At 41.4% G+C, this 25625-nt stretch overlaps 1 protein-coding gene across 13 annotated transcripts in view; it reads right to left on the bottom strand.

Moving 5' to 3' along the window:
- Window positions 1-1405: 1405 nt before the first annotated feature.
- The window catches only part of LOC122553234 (N-heparan sulfate sulfotransferase 4-like), an 889310-nt gene continuing 865090 nt past the window's right edge, over window positions 1406-25625 (bottom strand). For all 13 annotated transcript variants that reach the window (XM_087985585.1, XM_087985673.1, XM_087985675.1 and 10 more), the window contains 3 exons: window positions 22993-23102; window positions 15169-15271; window positions 1406-9377 (listed from right to left, as the gene is read on the bottom strand). In XM_087985585.1, coding sequence (XP_087841711.1) covers window positions 9255-9377; window positions 15169-15271; window positions 22993-23102 — 336 coding nt within the window. In that variant the 3' untranslated portion in view covers window positions 1406-9254. The remainder of the gene's footprint in view (window positions 9378-15168; window positions 15272-22992; window positions 23103-25625) is intronic.

Genomic DNA, 25625 nt, shown 5'->3' with positions numbered 1-25625 from the left:
GAGACTGCTGTCAGGCAATACCTTTACAATGCATAGGACTGAGTGTTAGCTGAGTCTGCATGTTCCACACATTAATTTAAATTGGAGTTCAACTTTGCCTGCCAAATTACTTTTTGACTCCCTCCTAATCGCTTTGTATTCTTCTTTATTCTGCATTCCCCTGCTGACCATGCACTTAATGCCATTTCTCTGCTCACCCTCATTTCTTTCCATTGCATCAGTTTTTATATTTGTTGGTATTTAGTTTGTTTTTTTATCAAATTGTATTTTCTTGGATACTATTGACACTGTTTTAAATGTTTTTGATTGTAATTCTACATCCTTGTTTGACAATGACGTTGTCCATTTTATTTGCTGCTGCATTATCAAGCCTTCGGAATCAGCTATCGTTAATCTATTGCCCCATGTCATTGTTATGTTATGTCCTTAAATTATTGTCATAAGCCATATTGTATTACAATCACTTTTTTTCACAGTTGTCCTAGCTTTACTTCTACCATTTGTTCTGGAACATTCCCAATTCTAAATCCAATAACAAATAATGCCTTGCTGGATTTTTTTATTTACCGATTTAGAAAAGAGTCTTGTACATATGTAAAAAAAAAATTCTTTTATATATTTTACCAACCCCTTCCAGAATCATAGAATCCCTACAGTATGGAAGCAGGCCATTCATCGCAAGTTTACACCAGCCCTCTGAAGAGCATCCTGAGACCCACCCCTCTAACCTATCCCTGTAACCCTGCATTTCCCATGGCTAACCCACCGTGCCTGTACATTCCTGGACACCATGGGCAATGAAGCATGGCCAATCCACCAAACTGCACATCTTTGGAATGTGGGAGGAAACCAGATCACCCAAAGGAAACCTACACAGACACAGGGAAAATGCACACTGACAGTCACCCGGGGGTAAGATCGAGTCTGGGGCCCTGGTGCCGCGAAGCAGCAGTGCTAACCACTGAGTCACCATGCCACCCGTACCATGCTGTTCTGGCTAATTAATTTGCAGCTAGCTAAATCCCTCACCATTATTATTCTGTTTTCTCTCATCGCCTTTATCAGTTTATGTACTTTTTCTTTCACACAACCCCCTTCCACTATTAACTATTCTGTAAATTCATTGTCACCTGTCCCTAAGCATCTGAATTCCACATCTGTCTTATTTTTAGGATTGATTTTCATCTCCTGTTCTAAGGGTCATTGATATTGATGACTGAACCTACATGGTCTCCGATGTTCAACTACTTGTAAAACGAATCCACAAAGTGAGAGCTGTACTTTGCAGTTCAATATTTTATATCCAATCAAATAATAGTGAATTCAAATTATTGTAATTTGGATAATATTGTCATTTGCAATATATTTTCTAAGCAGTTAAATAAAAAGAAATGAGAAACAATGATTCAAATGGAACAGTTGATTTATTTATTTAATTTAGCATCAAACTAGATACAGGTTATTAAACTGTTGTTCACAAATCAATAGATCACCAGAATGGACTTCCAGATAGTCTAATGTACATATACAACTATTTGCGCTACACCGATGGTCTCAACAGTACATTTTGAGTTGATCCCAACTCTTCCAGCACACAGAAATGACTGCAAATATACATTTTTCTGTACAGCATATTTGTGTATATCAGATGTCATGTCCAAATATATAACTGCCTTGAAAGGGCACTGAAGCTCAAAGCTAGAAGATATAACAAAGAATTTGGAATGTAGATTCAAAGAAAAAATATAACAAAGTAATTAATTATCTTGGCTGATATAAAATCCAACAACTTTGCTCATACAATTTCAGTTTTAGTCTATGACAGCAACAGAATTACACATATGTCATTGTGAAAAGCTGTCTATATCACAAATCTATTTGGAACAATATTTGTATTTACTTCAGAGTAAAATAACATTGGGTTGAAAAGAGATAGAGATAAAGATCAAAGCAAATATGATGAAAAAATCCATAGCTGTCACAAAAAAATAACCATTCATAACAACTCCACCAGTTTCTATGGTCAACTGAAGACAAGAGATGTTCTGTAGCAAGTCACATTATACAGTGTACTAGGCTTTGGAATGCAGGAAATGATTGACAGATCCAATACATGGATTTATACTCAGTACTTATGTACTGATATTGGAATTGGAATTGTAACCTATGAATGTTAGTCTAACTCCACTCTCTCACCAGAGGGTCCTACTTCCCCTTTTCATGTTAGATCCACTTTACGTTCGATTCCGTTGTTTGCAGTTTCACAAATACATCATGTTGTTGTCAATAACTGTGTTGCTAAACCATTGGCAATAATAAAACAAACAGGACCACCACACAGCAGCACTGATCTGTCACTAGAAGACACCCAAGTCATTCTGCACTTGTTTATTCTGACAGGAATTTTAAAACTGCCACCTAATACAAAGTCAAATTTACAATGTTTAAAAAATATAAATCAGCTTTTGACAAAACAATCAAAGCAAAAGTGAAATTGTTTACACTTTTTGACCATTAATAAAATATTGGCCATTCAGATAACAGCAACAAATTCATTGCAATATCAAATGTGTTGGGCAGAATGAACATCTGTATTAGAGGATTATTAATAAGGAAATTACATTTTGGGAAAAGTCCTTGCAATTGCTGTTCCTGAAAGGGAGCAGCAAATAGATAAATTGCTTAAGAATTATTACTCAGTGCCCTGACTTAAACCATTCTTCGCCACATTTTCAAAATAACTCTCCTGTTCTTTCTCTCTGTCTTGCCTCTTACAAGTCTTAGGCTTGAAATGAAGCTTGTGTGGGTTGCGGGGGGAGGGGGGGGGGGGGGGGGGCATTGAAACACCCAGATTTCTCTCATATTCTCAATGTATCCTTTTCAATCATAATATTGTCGATCACCAGGACCTTGACTCTATACCAACATTTATCAATGAAAACAGTGATAACATTTCACATCACGTTCAAGCATTTACCCACATTTACTCAATCACCAACAATGTCGTGTTGGGTATTCAGGAATTTGGAAGTGATGCTTCAGTTTTACAGAGCTTTGGTCAGATCCCAGGTGATGTATAGCCTCCAGTTTGGGCTCTGAAAGTCAGGACAGTTATACAAGCAGAATAGGCTGGAAATACTTGGTGTGTCAGGTTGCTTGACTTACTAAACATTTGCAGTAATTTTTGTTTACATTCTAGATTTTCAATATCTGCAGTATGTTGTCTTGAGAGGGATATATTGGCTTTAAAAGAGATTGAGCACAGCTTCACTAGAACTCTTAGAAGGGTTAAAGAGCCAAATTAATTGTTGCCTAGATGCAGCTTGTCCTGATTTGAAGTTGAGGGTTGACCTCATTGAGGTGCTGAAAACGATAAAAGGATTTGAAACACAAACAAAAATGGTTGATATAAATAAATATTTTCTCTATGGAGAAATCCAGAAGAAGAGGGCATAATTTTATATTTATATACAGGCCACTGAAGAGTGACCATCAAGATACAGACTGTCATACAAAGGCAATTGATTATATTGCATAATGAGTCAATTAAAAGTTTTAAGGCTGAAATTCTTATATCTTGGGTAGAAGAGAGTATCAAAGAGTATCGAGCAAGTTTGTTTAAATGGGGGTTGGATACACATTAAATTTGATCTAATTGAATGGCTGAACAGGTTCAAAGTACAGACCGACCTATTTCCACATGTTCCAGTGCACAATAAGTTTTGTTTTGGAGGAGAGGTTTGAATGATTAATAGGTACAGAACTTTATACTTGACCCTCACCAACATATGTTCCACATGTGTAAACTGATTCATCCCCATCTAAACCTGAAATCTGTCATCTCTCCCACTGGTTACGTAATTTTTGGTTGATTGGCAAAACTCACATTTAAGATCTTTCTCCAAATAATTTTCAATGAGTCGATTGTTATATTCTTTTGTTTAAAATCAAATTCTATGAGGTACTGACATGTTAAAGAAGGTTGAAATAATTGTAAAACAATGAAGAGATAAATATAAAACATAATAGAACAACACTTTTAATCTTAGTATGGCAAGACTAATATTCTGAACCAGAATGGTCAATTCTCTTATGAATCTTAAAGAAGTTATTCAAACCTTCACTATAAATGCAAGACCACTGATGAGACAGGCTATGGCTGTATGGGCAGCCATCTTCTGAAGAAGATTGTGGGAAGACAGGTACTGCAAAAATAACTATTTTTGAACTGTTACATTATTAGTGAGTCATTGTAAAACCAAAACCAGCAAAGTACTGTTGTTGCTGTTATCAGATGAATGCTCAGCTATTTTTTATGTGATGTATATATAATATTCATGGACATAAACTAGTTTTAAGTATATAGGTACTTAAAGTACATTTGCAGACAATCTTTTTTTATCTCTGCTAACATAACATTGCTTTTTCAGCAGAAAGAAACACTGTAGCAAGAAAATAAAACTCAATTATATTATTTTGGTAATGGATTAAAACTACAACAATTCAACATCATAATTGTATTCTGCCATTACATGAAAATAAAAATACATGACAACATATATTTAAAAAAAAACTAACACACACTCACACACTCTATGATTCTGGAAAATGTATCAAATTAAACCAAAAGATCACGAGAAAATGACAATGCAAATGAAATGCTCATTATCCACTTTGAAATTATTATTACATTTTTACTTATTGATCAAAATTTAGAGGCTTGTAAATAGAGACAATATCATTATTTCTGTCTTCACACTTCAAGGAGCATGAGTAAGGGATAGGATGCATTAATGTTATGACAATAATTTCTATGGAAATGGACCCTCACCTGCAGGACCTTAAAGTTACTCAAAATGCGCTTCATTTAAGAAATGTACAGAATTATACTACATCAAAGTTGCTATAAAATGAAAGTTGTTGGCATTAAATCTGAATATGTTTTAGATAGACGATGTCATTTCTAAATTTTCATTGTTTAGTGAAATCATATTTAAAAAGTGCTTTGTTATGATTGACTGAACTGGCTGATGCCTGCTCATTTGAGTCAGCGAAAGTATCACATGCCAATTTTACAAAGTTTAAAAGAACTTTGCAGCTTTTATTTTCTTCAACATGAATGAGACAATAAATTAATCAGACAATTAAGATTAATGCTGTTAAAATAATGACAACATAAAAATTGGAAGGCTCAATTTATAAGCAGCAAAATATATAAATATATATAAAGTTACTCCTTGGGCAGTAATGCCAGTCTGTAAGTATGCCAACCTGTGTTATTTCTACTGGGATTAATATTATGAAAGTTGTTTCTATGAGTTTGTTCTTTTGCTTGGGGAAATCTCACTCACTGGCATTGCAGATTGGAAAATTGTATGCAGTGCACCCATGTTATTCTGATGCATATTTTGACAGATGGAACACCCCACTCACAATGCATATTTGAAAAGCAATCCAATATATGATAATGTGGTATTTCGCTAACAAGGGACTAAACTATGAGTTGAACGGTGCAACACTGGAGTAATAGAGGAGTCGATAACAATTACTTTGTCTTTGCTCTTGGGATTTGAACATCATTAGCAAAACCAGCATTTATTGCCTACTGCTCATTGCCCTTAAGAAACTGGAAGTCAGTGACAATGATGATTTTTTTTGTATTTGGTAAAACAGTGATTTGCTATACCTGCAGCTCCTGGTCAGTTCAAAGAAAAAAAATCATAATCGACTCAAAATGTTCACTCCATTTCTCTCACCCTACAGGTGCTGCCAGACTAGCTGAGCTTTTCCAACAATTCTGTTTCTATTTCAGATTTCCATCATGCACACTATTTTGCTTTTGTTTCTGTGGATCTGGAGTCACGCGTAGGCTACAACACATAAGGGTGGTAGATTTCCTGTCCTGAAGGGCGTTAGTGAACCAATTAGATTTCTACAACCCAGTTGCCTTATCCTTATTAATAAGATAAAGATTTTTCTATGTTTATTCATTGAATTTAAATTGAATTGATCTCATCCCTAGAGCTCTTGTGCAGATCTGAGCATTACTAGCCCAGAAGCATTCCTGCCCCCATTGCCAATGTGTTCTCCTACAGATTTCAATGTACATTCTATTTGTTTACAGTGGGAGACTCACACTTCCATTTTGCTCCAGAGGATATTGCTAAAAGCAATGAAAAAACTAAAATGTTTGCAGCACTGTCTCTATGACTGCCTCTTTGTTAATCTTGTCCCTATCTTAACTGTGCAAAATATCACTCCTGGTAACGTCAGTGTTCCCTCCTCCAACAATTGAAGTGTCACATCACAACATTCTGCAGCAGAGTGAAAAATAAATCTCAACACTAGGGACCAGCAAAATCATAGTTTCACCATGTGACTGATGCAAAGCATATTGATAACATGTTAAAAAAAACATGGTAGCATTTCCAATTTCAATTTGATAAACATTATTGGTCAAACAATTTTTGCTTAATAAATGTTTAAACATGGCTCGAAACTCGTATCCTGTTGCAGCCCAAACAAATTTGTGTGGTTTGAAAACATATGATTTTATTTGCTTCCTCTGCTGTCAGAGCTGTATTTTGTAAAATAATCTCAGAGACAGAAGCAGATTAATTTAGTAGTTATCTTCTTGAGGGCAAAAATCTGTACCAATGTTAAAGACTTGATATCTCTTATTCATTTATTATGTACATATCTGAAGCAAAAAAAAAACACCTAACAATGATAGTCACATCTACAGTTCACAGTCTACACCTATTTTGAGTGTTGTAGATTATTCCTGTACCCATGCGACCATTGGTTGTTTAAACTAGCATCCATGATAGATTTGGAATAGAGTAAGTACACAAAGGCAATGTACCTGTTTTGCTTTCAAGTTACTTAACTGAGAATTTGTTTCTGCGCACAACAGATCTGGGTCAGATAACAGAAGAACATTTCATTTTGGAAACCTGAAGCATGACATATTTTTAATTCAAGTTTCTTCTGCTGGGTTCATATACTTTGGAATTTGTGAGAGAAATGCAATTGTGTGGCTGATTAATTGCTCCTTGTGAAACACAAACCCAGCACAAGTACATGGTATAAATGCAACATTATTTCCCTGGAGTGCATTACAAGTGTGAAAATAACATCATCAATTTAGGGACCACTTTGAAACACTAATTACAGATCTACAAAAAGCTCTGTGCTGTTGCTGTTACTTAATGAAGGAAAACTGGAGAATATTGGGAAGGATCAGTGAAGGGCAATGTCATCATCTTTATTTGCAGTCCAGATGAAACAAAGAATTTCTTTCTTTGAACAAAGAAATTTCTAGAGACTTTTGAAACAAAATGGGAGTATTATCCATTTTCCTACTGCTCTATTTGTGTTCAAGGCAATGTCAGCTGACGCACCACCAACTTATTGCTGTTTATCTGTCAATTTTTGGATGGGTCTGAAATCAAGTGGTCAGCTCCAGGCAGGATCTTCATGGGTATATGTAGATAGGGAGACATGGTGTAATTTAGACTAAATTTGTCACTGTCCTCCTGCATATTGCCAGTTCCTGCTCTAATTCACCAACCATGGGCGTTACAAATTGAAAGTTGTGTTCCAATTCCAAATATCCTTAAAGGGGTCCTCAGCTGCCATCAGAAAGAACTGGATTGAGCTTTAGAAACATTTCTCTGGCAGTTATTTATGATCTTTCCATCTGACAACATTTTACATTTTATATATTCATTGTAGGTTAGCTGTCATATTACCTGCTGCTCTCTGGTGTTGCCTCATGCTAACATTTTCCATCTAAGATACTTCTACTGCTGCTGAAGTTACTTAATGAGACAACTGTACAACCTAGTGTCTCATCTCCAGATTGCCAAGCAGTCAACTATATGTATGTTTTGCTTTGCCAGTTTGGGGGATGCATGACAAGTGACCATGCAGTAACTTTTCAGGACAGTCATACTGCATGTCTTCTGTATGTTTACCACAAGCAGAGAAAAATCTCCCTACGATAGCTTTCACTTCTTACATTGCTTGTTTTCAAGGAACTCTTCATCAAAGCAACCAAGTTCACCAATAAGGTGCCAAAGAGATAGAGTTTTCCATTTCTTTTGTATCTGAGTAAGTCATATGTGATCACAGTCCAAACCTACATGTTGTAGGAGCACGCACAATCATCTTCTTTTCTGTAATGCTCACATTCACATCTTGTCCTTCTATATAGACATATAATCAAAATGTATATCCAGCAGCCTTCTATATAATCCTTCAATTATATCCGAGAGAGAAAAGGGGAGGGGATACACTGGTCGCACATGGCTCAGAGAGGTGGTACAGATATGTAGATGCTATATTGCAAATTCTATATCGCTCACTTTTTGAGAGTCATTTCTGCCCTGACAGAGAAGGAAGTGTTTCACCAGCAGCTGCTAAAGGTTTGCACGCCTGTACTTATTTTGATGTTTTTGTTGACTTTTTACTTTAGATGGAACAATGTTTTATTCATGATATAACCAAATACTGTTCCCAAGTTACAGTGGGGCATTACGGATCTTTAGTACTATTTTGTTAATCAGTAACACTTCCATCTCAGACATGGTTACATGAGAGTTAGTAGGTTAGCTTCTGAGGAGATTGTTGCATCAACAGCAAACGTAGGGAGAAGATACTTATTACATTGGCAAATTATATAGAGTGTTGTTTGTAATCAGTGTAAACTGTCATTACTGAATAAACAAATCAAAAGGATTGGAAACTCCAGAGATTTTAAAACACAGATCTATAATAGCAAGATTATGATTTCAGTTTAATTTATATGCATGGCAGTAAAAGTAACATAGTGCAATTTATTTCACTGTAGGTACCAGACAGTTAACCAGCACTGTACAGGTTTCATTTACAAAAAAAAAAGTCACATTTTTCTATCTTTACAATACATCATTCAATCCTCAGAAAGGAGGAGATGTAAGGGGTGGGGGGTGGGGGTGGGAAACACAGACTGAATCCTCACAAAATATTACCAGTTAAACATATATAATTCAGCCATAGGCTGCTGACCCACACTTTCTCGACTGCTGTCAGCTTCACAATACCACATGCCAGCACATGGAAAGATTAAAGAATACTTTCTGTTTGTAGAGGTATAGTAGAAAGTTTTTTTTTGGCAGTCACTCCTAGCTTAGGAGTGGGCTTAATGGGGGGGTGCTGTGTGTTGGGGCTGATAAGAGGACAATAGCGATTTGCTTCCAGTTTTCCAACAACTATCTCATCACTTTTTGTAGCTCTTCCCTTAACCAAGATGGCAACGGCAGACCCAGTCTGTAGAACAGCTTGGACAGTTCAATATTGTGGTCCTTGTAGTATCGTGACAGGAATGTTCTAGACTACAAAGGGTGAAAAAAGAACAAAAACAAATCATTAAAACTAAAGAAGCAGATTACATTTCAACTAATATAAATATGTGCAGCTCATATTCAAACACAGCAATTGTATAAATATTTGGTTGAATTATCCATATTATGAAGGTTTTTTTAAGCAAAACTTACAATGGCCTTCACATTCCAGAAGACGAATGCATCCAATTAAAATTGTGACAATACTATGGCTTTAAGAGGTGTATTTTGTCCTGGTTTCTTTTACAGAGAGACTGGGGGACTAGTACTGAGCAGTCTATGAGAAGATAAACAACTTGTGAAGCATTGGGTGTTTTTGTTTTAAGCTGGAACAATAGAAGCAGCCTGAATGGGTGTGGTCAAGCTTCAAACCAAAGAACCAGGGATTTTTAGTTTAGATTTCAGCAGTTCTTGTTGGAGTCTCAACAGGGTTGGAAGGCAGTGAATCTCGCCAGCTGCTACACACACACTTTGAGTTTTCACTCAGAATTATCTTTTGATGTTCTTCTCCCCTCTATTGAAGAATTGCATGTAAGTTGATCCGTTTTGCGAATTTGCTTTTTCCCAAGGGTATGTTTATGGAATGTTATTATATTGGAACAGTTAATGATAAAATAATCTATTATTCTAGTAAGTTTTCTGATAGAGTTAAGTTAGTCCAAGTTCCTTTTTCTTTTGTTGTATTTTAAAAATACTGTGTCCAAATAGTTTGTGTTTTGCTTAACATCGATAGTTTGACCAATTGAAGTACATCTGAAACACAGCACCACACGCTTACCTTTAACATACGAAAAAGTTAGGGTCTTGGCTACCTTTTTAATATATCACTGAATCTGGTCTGGTCCGTAACAAAATGCAACATGTGATGGCTTATTTTATTTTAGAGATGTCACTATGGGTCTGGAAATTAGTGAGAGTGACTGCTGTGGATAAAAAAAAACAGGTAAACTTGGTCTATTGGTAACCCAAAAGACCATGCACCAGCAGGGAAAAAACTGGTGTGGGGGGGAAACACCAGAGGTAGGCTGGTGTAGGGTGGCTAGTGAACGGTTAGTGAGGTAGGAAATCAGAAATGGGGTCTGATAGTATTTAGCAGCATCCTGGACACTTTGACTATGGAGACAGGAGGAGTGCTAAACTAGCTCTATGTAGAGCTAAACAAAAGGCACTATTTTTAATTAGCTTTTCTTTTTGTTGACAAGATCCAGAGGTCTTTTCAATAATTGCTTGCTCACCTGATTTTAAATTGTCCGCAGCTCATGAGTCAAGTAGTATTGGTTTTCCTTTCCACTTCCTGCCTCTTTTTAAACTTAATTTAGGGAAAATGGATGCCACTGACTGGGCCAGCATTTTTCTCCCCATCCCTAGTGGTGGTGATCTGTCTCCTTGAACCACTGCAGTCCATTTGCTGCACATAGACCAAGTGCTCCAAGTTAGGATACTGAGTGGTTTGGACAGGATCTTGTAGGTGACGGTATTCCCATGTATCTACTGCCCTTATCCTTCTAGATGTAAGTGGTCGTGGGTTTGGATATTATTGTCTGAGAAGTGATTGCTGGGCCTCTTGCTGAGATATTTGTATCATCGATAGTCACAGGTGAGGTGCTGGAAGACTGGAGGTTGGCAACCGTGATGCCACTGTTTAAAAAGGGCGGTAAAAACAAGCCAGCGAACTATAGACTGGTGAGCCTGACCTCAGTGGTGGGCAAATTGTTGGAGAGAATCCTGAGGGACAGGATGTACATGTATTTGGAAAGGCAAGGACTGATTTGGGACAGTCAACATGGCTTTGTGCGTGGGAAATCATGTCTCACAAACTTGATTGAGTTTTTTGAAGAAGAAACAAAGAAGATTGATGAGGGCAGAGCAGTAGATGTGATCTATATGGACTTCAGTAAGGCGTTCGACAAGGTTCCCCATGGGAAACTGATTATCAAGGTTAGATCTAATGGAATAAAGGGAGAACTAGCCATTTGGATACAGAACTGGCTCAAAGATGGAAGACAGAGGGTGCTATTGGAGGGCTGTTTTTCAGACTGGAGGCCTGTGAGCAGTGGAGTGCCACAAGGATCGATGTTGAGTCCTCTACTTTTTGTCATTTACATAAATGATTTGGATACGAGCTTAAGAGGTACAGTTAGTAAGTTTGCAGATGACACCAAAATTGGAGTTGTAGTGGACAGCAAAGAGGGTTACTTCAGATTACAACAGGATCTGGATCAGATGGGCCAATGGGCTGAGAAGTGGCAAATGGAGTTTAATTCAGATAAATGCAAGGTGCTGCATTTTAGGAAAGCAAATCTGAGCAGGACTTATACACTTAATGGTAAGGTCCTAGGGAGTGTTGCTGAACAAAGAGACCTTGGAGTGCAGGTTCATATCTCCTTGAAAGTGGAGTCGCACGTAGATAGGATAGTGAAGAAGGCGTTTGGTATGCTTTTCTTTATTGGTCAGAGTATTGAGTACAGGAGTTGGGAGGTCATGTTGTGGCTGAACAGGACATTGGTTAGGCCACTGTTGGAATATTGCGTGCAATTCTGGTCTCCCTCCTATCGAAAAGATATTGTGAAACTTGAAATGGTTCAGAAAAGATTTACAAGGATGTTGCTAGGGTTGGAGGATTTGAGCTATAGGGAGAGGCTGAACAGGCTGGGGTTGTTTTCCCTGGAGCGTCAGAGGCTGAGGGGTGACCTTATAGAGGTTTACAGAATTATGAGGGGCATGGATAGGATAAATGATTTGGATGTGAGCATAAGACGTACAGTTAGTAAGTTTGCAGATGACACTAACATTGGAGGTGTAATGGACAGCGAAGAGGGTTACCTCAGATTACAACAGAATCTGGACCAGATAGGCCAATGTGCTGAGAACAGTCCATCTTCCATAATTACACCAGCACCACTCCCCACCTCTTCCTCCTCTACATTGATGACTGCATTGGCACCACCTCGTGTTCCCGCAAGGAGGTTGAGCAATTCATCAGCTTCCACTCTGACCTTAAATTTACCTGGACCATCTCTGACACCTCCCTTCCTTTCCTGGACCTCTCCAGCTCCATTAATGACGAACGACTTGACACTGACATTTTTTGCAAACCCACCGACTCCCACAGCTACCTGGTTTACATCTCTTCCCACCCTACCTCCTGCAAAAATGCCATCCCATATTCCCAATTCCTCCGCCTCCGCCGTATCTGCTCCCAGGAGGACTAGTTCCACCACAGAACACACCAGATGGCCTCCCTTCTTTAGAGACTGCAGCTTCTCTTCCCACGTGGTTAAAGATGCCCTCCAATGCATCTCGTCCACATTCCGCACCTCCGCCCTCAGACCCCACCACTCCAAAGGTAACAAGGACAGAACGCCCCTGGTGCTCACCTTCCACCCTACCAACCTTCGCATAAACCAAATCATCCGCCGACATTTCTGCCACCTCCAAACGGACCCCACCACCATGGATATATTTCCCTCCCCACCCCTCTCCGCCTTCCGCAAAGACCGTGACTACATGGTCAGGTCCACGCCCCCCTACACCGCACCCTCCCATCCTGGCACCTTCCCCTGCCACTGCAAGAATTGCAAAACCTGTGCCCATACCTCCTCCCTCACCTCCATCCAAGGCCCTAAAGGAGCCTTCCACATCCATCAAAGTTTTTACCTGCACATCCACCAATATCACTTATTGTATCCGTTGCTCCCGATGCGGTCTCCTCTACATTGGGGAGACTGGACACCTCCTAGCAGAGCACTTTAGGGAACATCTCTGGGAAACCTGCACCAATCAACCCCACTGCTCTGTGGCCCAGCATTTCAACTCCCCCTCCCACTCTGCCGAGGACATGGAGGTCCTGGGCTTCCTTCACCGCCGCTCCCTCACCATCAGACGCCTGGAGGAAGAACGCCTCATCTTTCGCCTTGGAACACTTCAACCCCAGGGCATCAATTTGGACTTCAACAGTTTCCTCATTTCCCCTTCCTCCACCTCACCCCAGTTCCAAACTTCCAGTTCAGCACTGTCCCCATGACTTGTCCTACCTGCCTATCTTCTTTTCCACCTATCTACTCCACCCTCCCCCTTGACCCATCACCTTCATCCCCACCCCCACTCACCTATTGTACTCTATGCTACTTTCTCCCCACCCCCACGCTCCTCTCATTTATCTCTGCACCCTTCAGGCACTCTGCCTGTATTCCTGATGAAGGGCTTTTGCCCGAAATGTCGATTTTACTGTTCCTCTGATGCTGCCTGAACTGCTGTGCTTTTCCAGCACCACTAATCCAGAATCTGGTTTCCAGCATCTACAGTAATTGTTTTTACCTTTACGATAGGATAAATAGACAAAGTATTTTCCCTGGGATCAGGGAGTCCAGAACTAGAGGGCATAGGTTTACGGTCAGAGGGGAAAGATATAAAAGAGACCGAAGGGGCAACATTTTCATGCAGAGGGTGGTACATATATGGAATGACCTGCCAGAGGATGTGGTGGAAGCTGGTACAATTACAACATTTAAGAGGCATTTGGATGGGTATATGAATCGGAAGGGTTTGGAGGGATATGGGCCGGGTGCTGGCAGGTGGGACTAGATTGTGTTGGGATATCTGGTTGGCATGGACAGGTTGGACCGAAGGGTCTGTTTCCATGCTGTACATCTCTATGACTCTATGAGCCTTGGTGAATTTCTGCAGTGCATCTCGAAGACAATATACACTGTTGCTAATGAGTGTTAGAAGTGGAGAAAGTGAATATTTGGGAAGGTGGTGCCAATCAAACGGGTCGCTTTGTCCTGGGTGGTGTCAAGTTTGAGCGTTACTGGAGCCGCACTCATCCTATCAATCACTTATCGAAGACAATGCTTTTAGTTTGACCTCCACTGTCATCCTAATGAAGTGAATTCCCTTTCAGGTTCAAGATGCAAGGTTACTAGTGACCCCTCAGATTTGAGGAAGGGTCACTGAAACCAAAATGGCAACTCTGCTTTCTCTAATTGCTTGTCAGAAATAATAATCCTTGGTTAATACAGCAACATCATTCATGCTTTCAGTTTTGTAGTCTGGGGCACTATTCCTACTTTTAAAAAAAGTTTCACCATTTGGTACAACACTGGGAATAGCATTGCTCAGTTTATTACATGCTACCCCTGTGGGTCAAAACAGCCTATTGAATGGTAAAGTGGGCTCAATTGGTCACATGGTCTTCTCTTGATGCTATTTCTTGTGCTCTAAAAGTGGGCCTCAAGGACAACTCTTTCTAGATAACTGAATGTCTGAAATTGGAAGACTAATGTGATGAAGAGATGCCTAGTTTGAATTCAGAAGAGGTCTGTAAAATGAATGTACTCATTAAATCACCGAGAAGACTGAATGAATGCATACTCGTAAACACATTTTCAAAGGTTATGGCATAGCCGATAGTTTTGTATCAACCAACGTCTTCCAATATACAGACATAACTGTCTGTAAAAATATATGTCTCATGATTTTCTGCTGTTCCTAGTCAGCTCCTGGTATGGCCAGACATGATAAAATTAAGCATTTTTAAAGCTGCAGATACAATCAGGAATTCAGAATGGAAATATTATGAGTTCTTATACGTGATGCATCAGAAAATTGTACTCTGCTGCCTAACATGTGGCCTTGAGATGTACCTCGCAATGTAGAAAGAATTAGAAATTCTTCCCATGTGGTTTCCTGGGCCAAGGGTTTGTGATGCAAATTAAGACCACAGTGCATTAAACATGAAAAAGGATTATGTTTGTGTGTACTCTTTTTAAAACAGCAATACCTCTACGTCCATGGCTGGATACTTCCTGCCTTTGCTTTTCCCCAGACACTTTGTCTTTCCTCCTTCAAGCAACTGGCACCAGAAGCCCTTTTGCGGATCAAACCTGAAATTCATAATTCAACTTTAACTACTTGCTATTAATAGTAGCAACACTTATGGAACACTACTACAGAATATTTTTATACTAAAATCTAACAGGGAAAAATAACAAGTAAATCTACTCAGCAATTCAATCGATTGCTTCAAAAATCTTCATTTCCAGACAATATCACTCCCTACCAAATTCTCATAGTTTGTATTTATCTGGTCAATAACAGGAAGACACAATTTGACAAAATCAATTCAGGAAATGCTTTATCAATAAAGTTTATTTAGCTGTCTAAAAGGAAATCAAGCTCAGTTTAATGGGTTTAATTGCCAAAACTTTTACTTGATAACTTCTACTCGATAACAAATCAAGACTTAAAGCTGATCATCTTCAGGATAACCTAATGTCAGTATTGAAATGACAGAAAAATGGTGAATCTTGCAAAAGTAAAATAATGGCAGTAAACTTCGAATCAGGCCTCTCATTGAGGTTTTAATTCTCATTGTAATGAATCAGTATAAATCAATACTAACAGTTGGTTTGAGTTCAATGCTGTGACGTCCTGCCACTTGTGGAGGATATGTTCCCAGAACATCTCATAAATAGTGATTTTTGTCAATGCCAAACTTGGTGGCGAGCAAGATGAATGCAGAGTGCACTTTCTATTCCAGGAAGTCATTTTTATTTTAATATTTTTCCATAAATATGAATAAGTGAATAGCAGACTTGAAGCAGGCAGAGAAAGTGTACAATAGGAACTGCGTGGAGAAGCAAGTTTACGAAGCCTGGACCATGAACAATGGAACTTTACCACATCATTTTCTCTCTCCACAACTGCTATTGAAGCATTCACGTTAGATTTTCAAGTTTATAGATATTAGTTCAATAACTAGATTAAAATTTATTTCAATGACAATTATGTAACAAAATGAAGGTACAATTATATAATTGTGTGACACTCAGCATGAAGCCTCTAGAACCTTATACATGCGCAGAAATGTTCCTTGGGGGACACTATCACTGACAACCATTGACACTGTCAAAGTTCCTGAAGTCATTTCATTTTCAACAGTATTTCTTGGTAGTGCTCCTACGAGGCAAAGAGCAAATTCTGCCAACAGGCGAGGGTACATTGATTTTACCATGATTGATTACACTCATCAGGACCGAGCATTTAATCATTACCGGTTGTCTGCCAGCTTGAGCAATACTGACCGCCGGCCTGACTACTGTTAAGTGTTGCTAAATTCACAATGACAGAAAATGTAACTCAAATGGTTGTTGCAAACTTGGGATTTAGATGTTTCAGTAAGAAGATGGTAAAAGAGGGGATGTGTGGCCTTGTTATTCAAGGGTAATATTACAGCAGCTGAGATAATGTTTGAGGACTCATCCACTGAGGTAGTTTGGGCTGAGGTTAGAAACAGGAAAGGAGAGGTCACCTTGTTGGGAGTTTTCTACAGGCCTCTGAATTGTTCCAGGGATGTAGAGAAAAGGATAGCAAAGATGATTCTCGATAGGAGCAAGAGTAACAGAATAGTTGTTATGGAGAACTTTAACTTCCCCAATATTGACTGGGAATACTATAGTTCAGGTAGTCTAGATGGATCAGTTTTTGTTCAATGTGTGCAGGAGGGTTTTCTGACACAGTATATAGACAAGTCAACAAGGGGTGATGACATACTGGATTTGGTACTGGGGAACGAACCCCAGCCAGGTGTTAGATTTGGAGGTAGGTGAACACTGGCGATAGTGACCACAATTCGTTTATGTTTACAATAGCAATGGGCAGGGATAGGTATATACAGCAGGGAAAGAGGTATAACTGGGTATGATGAAATTAGGCAAGATTTAGGATGCATAGGATGGGGAAGGAAACCGTAAGGGATGGACACAATTGAAATGTGGAGCTTATTCAAGGAACAGCTACTGCAGGCCTTTGATAAGTATATACCTATCAGGCAGGGAAGTAATTGTCGAGAGAGGGAGCCATGGTTTACTTAAGAAGTTGAAGCTCTTGTCAAGGAAAAGAAGACTTATGTGAGGATGAGGCGCGAAGGCTCAGTTAGGGGGCTTGAGAGTTATAAGTTAGCCAGAAAAAAATTAAAGAGAGGGCTAAGAAGAGCCAGGAGGGGACATGAGAAGTTGTTGGTGGATAGGATCAAGGAAAACCCTAAGGTCTTCTATAGATATATCAGAAATATAAGAATAGCTAGAGTAAGATTAGGGCCAATCAAAGACAGTAGGGGAAAGCTGTGTGTGGGATCTGAGGACAGAGGAGAAGCTCTTAATGAATATTTTTCATCAGTATTCACATTAGAAAAGGGCAATGTTAATGAAAATATAGAGATACAGGCTACTAGATTAGGTGGGATTGCGGTTGACAAAGAGGAGGTTTCAGCAATTTTGGAAGATCTGAAAACAGATAAGATTGGGATGGGATTTATCCTCGGATTCTCTGGGAAGCCAGGGAGGAGATTGTAGAGCCTTTGGCTTTGATCTTTATGTCATCATTGTTGACAGGAGTAGTGCCAGAAGACTGGAGGATAGCAAATGTTGTTCCCTTGTTTAAGAAGGGGAGTCGGGACAACCCTGGTAATTATAGGCCAGTGAGCCTTACTTCAATTTGGGGTAAGGTGTGGGAAAAGGTTATAAGAGATTGGATTTATAATAATCTGGAAAGGAATAATTTGATTAGGGATAGTCAACATGGTTTTATGAATGATTTGGAGATGCTGGTGTTGGACTGGGGTGTACAAAGTTAAAAATCACACAACACCAGGTTATAGTCCAACAGGTTTAATTGGAAGCACACTAGCTTTCGGAGCGACGCACAAGCTATTGTAGGCTATTGTACAAAAATACGGAGTTTCGGGATTGATGGTGATTTAATGGTTTGGATCAGAAATTGGCTCGCTGGAAGAAGACAGAGGGTGGTGGTTGATGGGAAATGTTCATCCTGGAGCTCAGTTGCCAGTGGTGTGCCACAAAGATCTGTTTTGGGGCCACTGCTGTTTGTCATTTTTATAAATTATCTGGATGTGGGCGTATAAGGATGGGTTAGTAAATTTGCGGATGACACTAAGGTAAGGCAGAGTTGGGGATAGTGCCGAAAGATGTTGTGGGTTACAGAGGGACATAGGTAAGATGCAGAGCTGGGTTAAGAAGTGGCAAGTGGAGTTTAATGTGGAAAAGTGTGACGTAGTTCACTTCATAAGAAGTAACAGGAATGCAGAGTACTGGGCTAATGGTAAAATTCTTGGCAATGTAAATGAACAGAGAGATCTCAGTGTCCAGGTGCATAAATCCCTGAAAGTTGCCAGCCAGGTTGATACGTTTGTTAAGAAGAAATGTGGTATCTTGGCATTCATTGGTAGGGGATTGAGTTTCGGAGCCACAAGCTCATGCTTCAGCTGTACAAGACACTGGTAAGGCCGCACCTGGAGTATTGTGTACAGATCTGGTCGCCGCATTATAAGAAGGATGTGGAAGCTTTGGTAAGGGTTCAGAGGAGATTTACTAGGATGTTGTGTGGTATGGAGGAAAGGTCTTACAAGGAAAGGCTGAGGGAACTGAGGCAATTTTCATTGGAGAGAAGAAGGTTGAGAGGTGACTTAATCGAGACATATTAGATAACCAGAGGGTTAGATAGGGGGAACAGTGAGAACACTTTTCCTCAGATGGTGAAGGCTAACACGAGGGGACATAGCTTTAAATTGAGGGATGATAGATTTAGGACAGATACCGGGGTAATTTCTTCATTCACAGAGTAGTAGGGGCGTGGAACAGCCTGCCTGCAACAGTAGTAGACTCGTTGACGTTAAGAGCATTTAAATGGGCTTTGGACATACATATGGATAGTAATGAAATAGTATAGGTTAGATGGGCATCAGGGAGAAAGTGAGGTCTGCAGATGCTGGAGATCAAAGTTGAAACTTTATTGCTGGAACAGCACAGCAGGTCAGGCAGCATCCAGGGAACAGGAGATTCGACGTTTCGGGCACAGGCCCTTCTTCAGGAATGAGCAGAGAGTGTTCAGCAGGAGAAGATAAAAGGTAGGGAGGAGGGACTTGGAGGAGGGGCGTTGGAAATGTGATAGGTGGAAAGAGGTCAAGGTGAGGGTGATAGGTCGGAGTAGGATGGAGGCGGAGAGGTCAAGAAGAAGACTGCAGGTCAGGAAGGCGGTGCCGGGCTGGAGGGATCCGGCTGAGACAAGGTGGGGGGAGGGGGGATGAAGAAACTGGTGAAGTCCAAGTTCATCCCCTTCGGTTGGAGGGTTCCCAGTCGGAAGATAAGACGCTCCTCCTCCGACCGTCGGGTTGTTGTGGTTTGGCGGTGGATGAGTCCAATGACCTGCATATCCTTGGTGGAGTGGGAGGGGGAGTTGAAATGCTGTGCTACAGGTTGGTTGGGTTGGTTCGTCCGGGTGGCCCAGAGGTGCTCTCTGAATCGCTCCGCAAGTAGGCGGCCTGTCTCCCCAATATAGAAGAGGCCACACCGGCTGCAGCGGATGCAGTAGATGATGTGGGTGGAGGTGCAGGTGAATCTGTGGCGGATATGGAAGTTTCCCTTGGGGCCTTGGAGAGAAGTGAGGGGGGAGGGGTGGGCGCAAGTGTTGCACCTCCTGCGGTTGCAAGGGAAGGTGCCGGGAGTGGAGGTTGGGTCGGTGGGGGGTGTGGATCTGACAAGGGAGTCGCAGAGGGAGTGGTCTCTACGGAAAGCTGATAGGGGAGGGGAGGAAATATATCCTTGGTGCTGGGGTCTGTTTGGAGGTGGCGGAAGTGACTGCGGATGATGCGCTGTACATGGAGATTGGTGGGGTGGTAGGTGAGGACCAGTGGGGTTCTGTCCTGGTGGCGGTTGGAGGGGCGGGGCTCAAGGGCGGAGGAGCGGGAAGTGGAGGAGATGCGGTGGAGGGCACCGTCGACCACGTCGGGGGGGAAATTGCGGTCCTTGAAGAAGGAGGCCATCTGTGTTGTACGTATTTTGAACTGGTCCTCCTGGGAGCAGATGCGGCGGAGTCGAAGGAATTGGGAGAATGGGATGGCGTTTTTACAGGGGGCAGGATGGGAGGAGGTGTAGTCCAGGTAGCTGTGGGAGTCGGTTGGTTTGTAGTAGATGTCCGTGTTGATTCGGTCGCCTGAGATAGAAACAGAAAGGTCTAGGAAGGGGAGGGAGGAGTCCGAGACTGTCCAGGTGAATTTGAGGTTGGGGTGGAAGGTGTTAGTGTAGTGGATGAACTATTCAACCTCCTCGTGGGAGCACGAGGTAGCGCCGATACAGTCATCAATGTAGCGAAGGAAAAGATGAGGGGTGGGGCCAGTGTAGTTGCGGAAGATGGATTGTTCCACATACCCTACGAAGAGGCAGGCATAGCTGGGGCCCATGCGGGTGCCCATGGCTACTCCTTTTGTTTGGAGAAAGTGGGAGGATTGGAAAGAAAAATTGTTCAGGGTGAGGACCAGTTCGGTCAGTCGAAGGAGGGTGTCGGTGGAAGGGTACTGGGTGGTACGGCGGGAAAGGAAGAAGCGGAGTGCTTTGAGTCCTTCGTGATGGGGGATGGAGGTGTACAGGGACTGGATGTCCATGGTGAAGATGAGGCGTTGGGGACCGGGGAAGCGGAAATCCTGGAGGAGGTGGAGGGCGTGGGTGGTGTCACGAACGTAGGTGGGGAGTTCTTGGACTAATGGGGACAGGACCGTGTCGAGGTATGCCGAGATGAGTTCGGTTGGGCAGGAGCAGGCTGAGACGATGGGTCGGCCGGGGCAGTCAGGTTTGTGGATTTTGGGCAGGAGGTAGAAACGGGCGGTGCGGGGTTGTGGGACTATGAGGTTGGAGGCGGTGGATGGGAGGTCCCCTGAGGTGATGAGATTATGGATGGTCTGGGAGATGATGGTTTGGTGGTGGGGGGTGGGGTCATGGTCAAGGGGACGGTAGGAGGAGGTATCTGCGAGCTGGCGTTTGGCCTCAGCGGTGTAAAGGTCAGTGCGCCAAACTACTACTGCGCCTCCTTTGTCTGCTGGTTTGATGGTGAGGTTGGGGTTGGAACGGAGGGAGTGGAGGGCTGCGCGTTCCGAGGGTGAGAGGTTGGAGTGGGTGGGAGGGGTGGGGGAGTTCAGGGAGCGGTTAATATCGCGGCGGCAGTTGGCTATGAAGAGGTCGAGGGCAGGTAGGATGCCAGCACGGGGTGTCCAGGTGGACGGGGTGTGTTGGAGGTGGGAGAAGGGGTCGTCAGAGGGTGGGCGAGAGTCTTGATTGAAGAAGGAGGCACGGAGGCGAAGGCGGCGGAAGAATTGTTCGGTGTCACTCCGTGTATTGAATTCATTGACCCGAGAACGTGTGGGAACGAAGGTGAGACCTCTGCTGAGGACTGATCTTTCATCCTCAGAGAGGGGCAAGTCTGGAGGGATGGTGAACACACGGCAGGGCGGGGAGCTAGGACCTGGTGTGGGACTGGAGCTGGATGTGGGGGCGGGGTTAGGCCTGGGGGCGGGGACAGAGGTCGGCGTGGGGGCGGAGTTGGATATGGTGATTGAGACCGGCGGGGGGGCGGGGTTAGGCGCGGTGACGGAACTCGGCTGGGGGGCGGAGTTAGGCGCGGTGACGGTGGGCATCAGACTAATGGGCATCAGACTAATTTCACAGATTGGCACAACATCAAGGGCCGAAAGATTTGCACCGTGCTGTAACGTTTTATGTTCTGTGTTCTAAATGTCAGTAAGCCATTGTTAAGAATAAATGTATGAGTTAGGAGCAGGAGTTGGCAATTTGGCACTTTGAGCTTGCTCCACCATTTAATAAGATATTGTCTGATCTGATTGTGATCTCAACCCGACATTCTGACATACCCCAGAGTATGCATATGCAAATTCCACATTCGCCTCATCAGAATGTGCCAATCTACTTTGGGGCAGCCAATTTCAATGTCAGAAGTCACTTCTAAGGGAGGGTCCAAGAAATGCTCATTGTTAACAGGAAACTGTTGTAACCGGCTCACCGACCGGCTTTCCACTCTGCTATGAAGATTGCCCAAAATTGAACAATTGTTATTTTGGAAATCTAGCCTATACTCTTGAAGTCAATGTTCATAGTAAATTGTTGGACAAAAGACTATAGGAGGCAGGGGAACTTCTCATTCCAATTCGTTGCCTTTCTAATCACCTTCCTCACCACCTCCTGGGAGGTGCCTAAAGTCTTTATTATCAAACTTGAGAATCCTGGAAGATCTGCAAAAATAAGTCCCATCCCTGCCATTTTCAAATACAAAACACCAAATAGCTATGCCACAAATGCTTTTTGCTAAAATAAATTGTGTTTACAGTGACAGAAAGCATTGCTGAGAATGAAGGTTACTCAACGTTGATTTTTGTTGAAGAAAGGATTAGATTAAGAATACAATTTCGGCCAGACAGACCAAGGTATAGTCATGTACTCATTTTGTACGTGTGAAGTCATTTTAGTTTGCTGCAGTGGGCATGAAGCCACATTCATTATTACTGTGACCATAAAGTCCTGTGTTAAATCAGATCAGACAATATCTTATTAAATGGTGGAGCAAGCTCAAGGTGCCAAATTGCCAACTCCTGCTCCTAACTCATACATTTATTCTTAACAATGGCTTACTGAACATTTAGAACACAGAACATAAAACGTTACAATATCAATATAACATTTATCCATTACTAAAGTCATACACGCAGATATATTCATATATAAATACATTTATATAAACTTACGTGAGGGCCTGAGAATAATTGTAGTATTGGGAAACTCCAAGGAATTTCTGCACACCATCCATTACTGCAGCAGGATCTGTTCTCAGCTTGTGCCCATCTATAATGTGTAACTAAAACCAGTTCCAGTCAGATTACATTGCTGGACAATAAATCATTAAAATACAAACACAGGATCAAAGTAAGAATATAAATAAAATATAACTCTTCACATCTGTTCAGCTGTCATTCGGCAACGCATTGATTTAGGTAACTGCTCCACACCCTTGTGGTGAGTGATTGTGGCTAAGACATGACTGATTTGCTGTCATGGGTTAGACATCCCTTTGGCAGACAGCACTGAATTTACTGCCACCAGTTTGCAAATAAAATTAGCAGCTCTCAATTCAAAATTCTTCCCAGATGGCTGGGAAGACCAAACTTAAATTTGTTAATTCCTGACATGGTTTGATGTCGCAACTGTATGTGGGCTGTCAAAAAAATAGTCCTGACTGTGAAAAAGTTATAAATATTACCGTGTGACTTTAATTCTTCAAAATAATTGGTTAAAAGCTACTAAGGTGACAATTGCATTGGTGTCTTACCAAGTACCAAGTTGTAGTGCATGTTTTCTGAAGGGATGTGAAGTTTGTTTTACACCAATATAAAAGTTGAAACTTGATTGTATCCAAGCTGGGTAGCAAAAGTCACATGTGAGAAAATGTTGATGTTGTTACAATGCTTCACAATGGATGCAGTGCAATTGTATCTCATGTGGCAGGCAAGGTTTTCAAATTTTATAGTCAAAGCTTCAAAATATACTAATACCAGATTAACATGAACTTTTTAAAAACTTCAAATCAGGTCATTTCTGACATCATAAAGATCACCAGTTTTTGAGCTGAGCTCACTTGAGCACACGTAGCTAGGTTAGAAAATGGTGCAAATATGCAAATGCAACTTTGAGGAGCCTGCTTTTGCTGCAGCTATCAAAACCCTACAAGTGTAAGTTCATTCATGTTACGTAACTTGTACCATAAAGGAAGTGAAACTCAATACAAATTCTCCACATACAGAGAACGGCTTAAAAACAAAAATCAAATTTGCCCTCCCCTTTTAGTAGAGACAAATGCCAATTACATAACAGTAAATATAGCAGAGTACTCCCCAGCTCTCCCCACCTTTGATCTCCTTAAGCCTTAATTGTCTGATCTCTTTCCCGTAACCTAGTCACGTATACTTGTCCACAGCTAATCATAACTTTTCGCCCACAATCAATCACAACTTCTCTCTCCCATTCTGACTGTCAGGTCTTTACCCTTCCCTACTTCCAGGGATTGTCATCAAAGCTCCTCAGCTGCAAGTCTGTCCACTGGACTAGGTTACCTGGAAAGGACAAGAAGAAAATGAGGGTCCTGCTAATTGGCAGGAACACCACCTGCCATATAATGCCAGTTTCTTCTGCTGTATGCAATCTCTCTGCCCCTTTCCCTATTTCCCAGAGAAATAGGTGCCAAAGCCAATCTAGTCCTTAACTCTTAAGAAGAAATGAATAGCTTGGGATCTAGCATTACCATTCACTTAAACAAGTACAACGATTTCCACCAGTGCTCAGATATTGTAATAACCACAGAATTGAAGTTGGCTTAAAATGGAGATTGAGAAAAATCATTATGCAGAATTCTTTTGATCATGTTTTAGTCGTAAGTGAACACCTCTGTGGTACAAAGAAGTCTACAAAGAAGATCTTGAATTCTGGTCTCTCTGCTTTGGAAGGATGTTGTGAAACTTGACAGGTTCAGAAAAAAATTATAAGGATATTGTAGGGGTTAGAGGATTTGAGCTCTAGGGAGAGGCTGAATAGGCTGAGGCTGTTTTCCCTGGAATGTCAGAAACTGAGGGGTGAGAGGTATGTAGAGGTTAATAAAATCATGAAGGGGATGGATAGGATAAATAGTTAAAGTATTTTCTGCAGGATGGGGGGAGTCCAAACCTAGTGGGCATAGGTTTAAAGTGAGAGGGGAAAGATTTAAAAGGGACCTGAGGGATAACGTGCTCACGCGGACGGTAGTGCGTGAATGGAATGAGCTGCCAAAGAAGGTGGAGGAGACTGGTATGATTACAATATTTAAAAGGCATCTGTATAGGTATATGATTAGGAAGCATTTACAGGGATGTGAGCCAAATGCTGGCAAATGGGACTAGATTTATATAGGATATCTGGTCGGCGTGGACGAATCGAACCGAAGAGTCTGTTTCCATGCTGTACACCTCCATGACTGTATGAGTTGCCTGGAATTGATGTCAATTTATAGGAAGCCCTTACTGTGACTAGATGGAGAAAAGCTGTCAGGAACCGTGAGGGGGCAGAAAAAGGGAAAAGAAATGACCAGATGGTGGAAGGAAAGCGCTGAAGAAGGAAAAAGATAATCAGCTGAGCTTGGGACAGTACTATTCTTCCAGGTGAGCTGTAATTTGAGCTTCACAGCCACAACAGACAACATTCAGTCCAGAACTGATATACATCTTGGGCACAGTCCACTGTCTCCCAAGACAGAGAACCTCACCATTAAAATCATGGAGTGGAATAGAAGGCCTTCAGAATGTCTTTACCTGTCCTTCCTGACGACCAGGAAAATAACACAGAGAGGTTGAAA

This window comes from Chiloscyllium plagiosum, unplaced genomic scaffold (genome assembly GCF_037043375.1).
Source record: "Chiloscyllium plagiosum isolate Xiang-an unplaced genomic scaffold, Cpla_swu_hap1 HiC_scaffold_1, whole genome shotgun sequence".
In the NCBI taxonomy this organism is placed as follows: domain Eukaryota; kingdom Metazoa; phylum Chordata; class Chondrichthyes; order Orectolobiformes; family Hemiscylliidae; genus Chiloscyllium; species Chiloscyllium plagiosum.
This window is presented reverse-complemented; position numbering and strand designations above follow the sequence as displayed.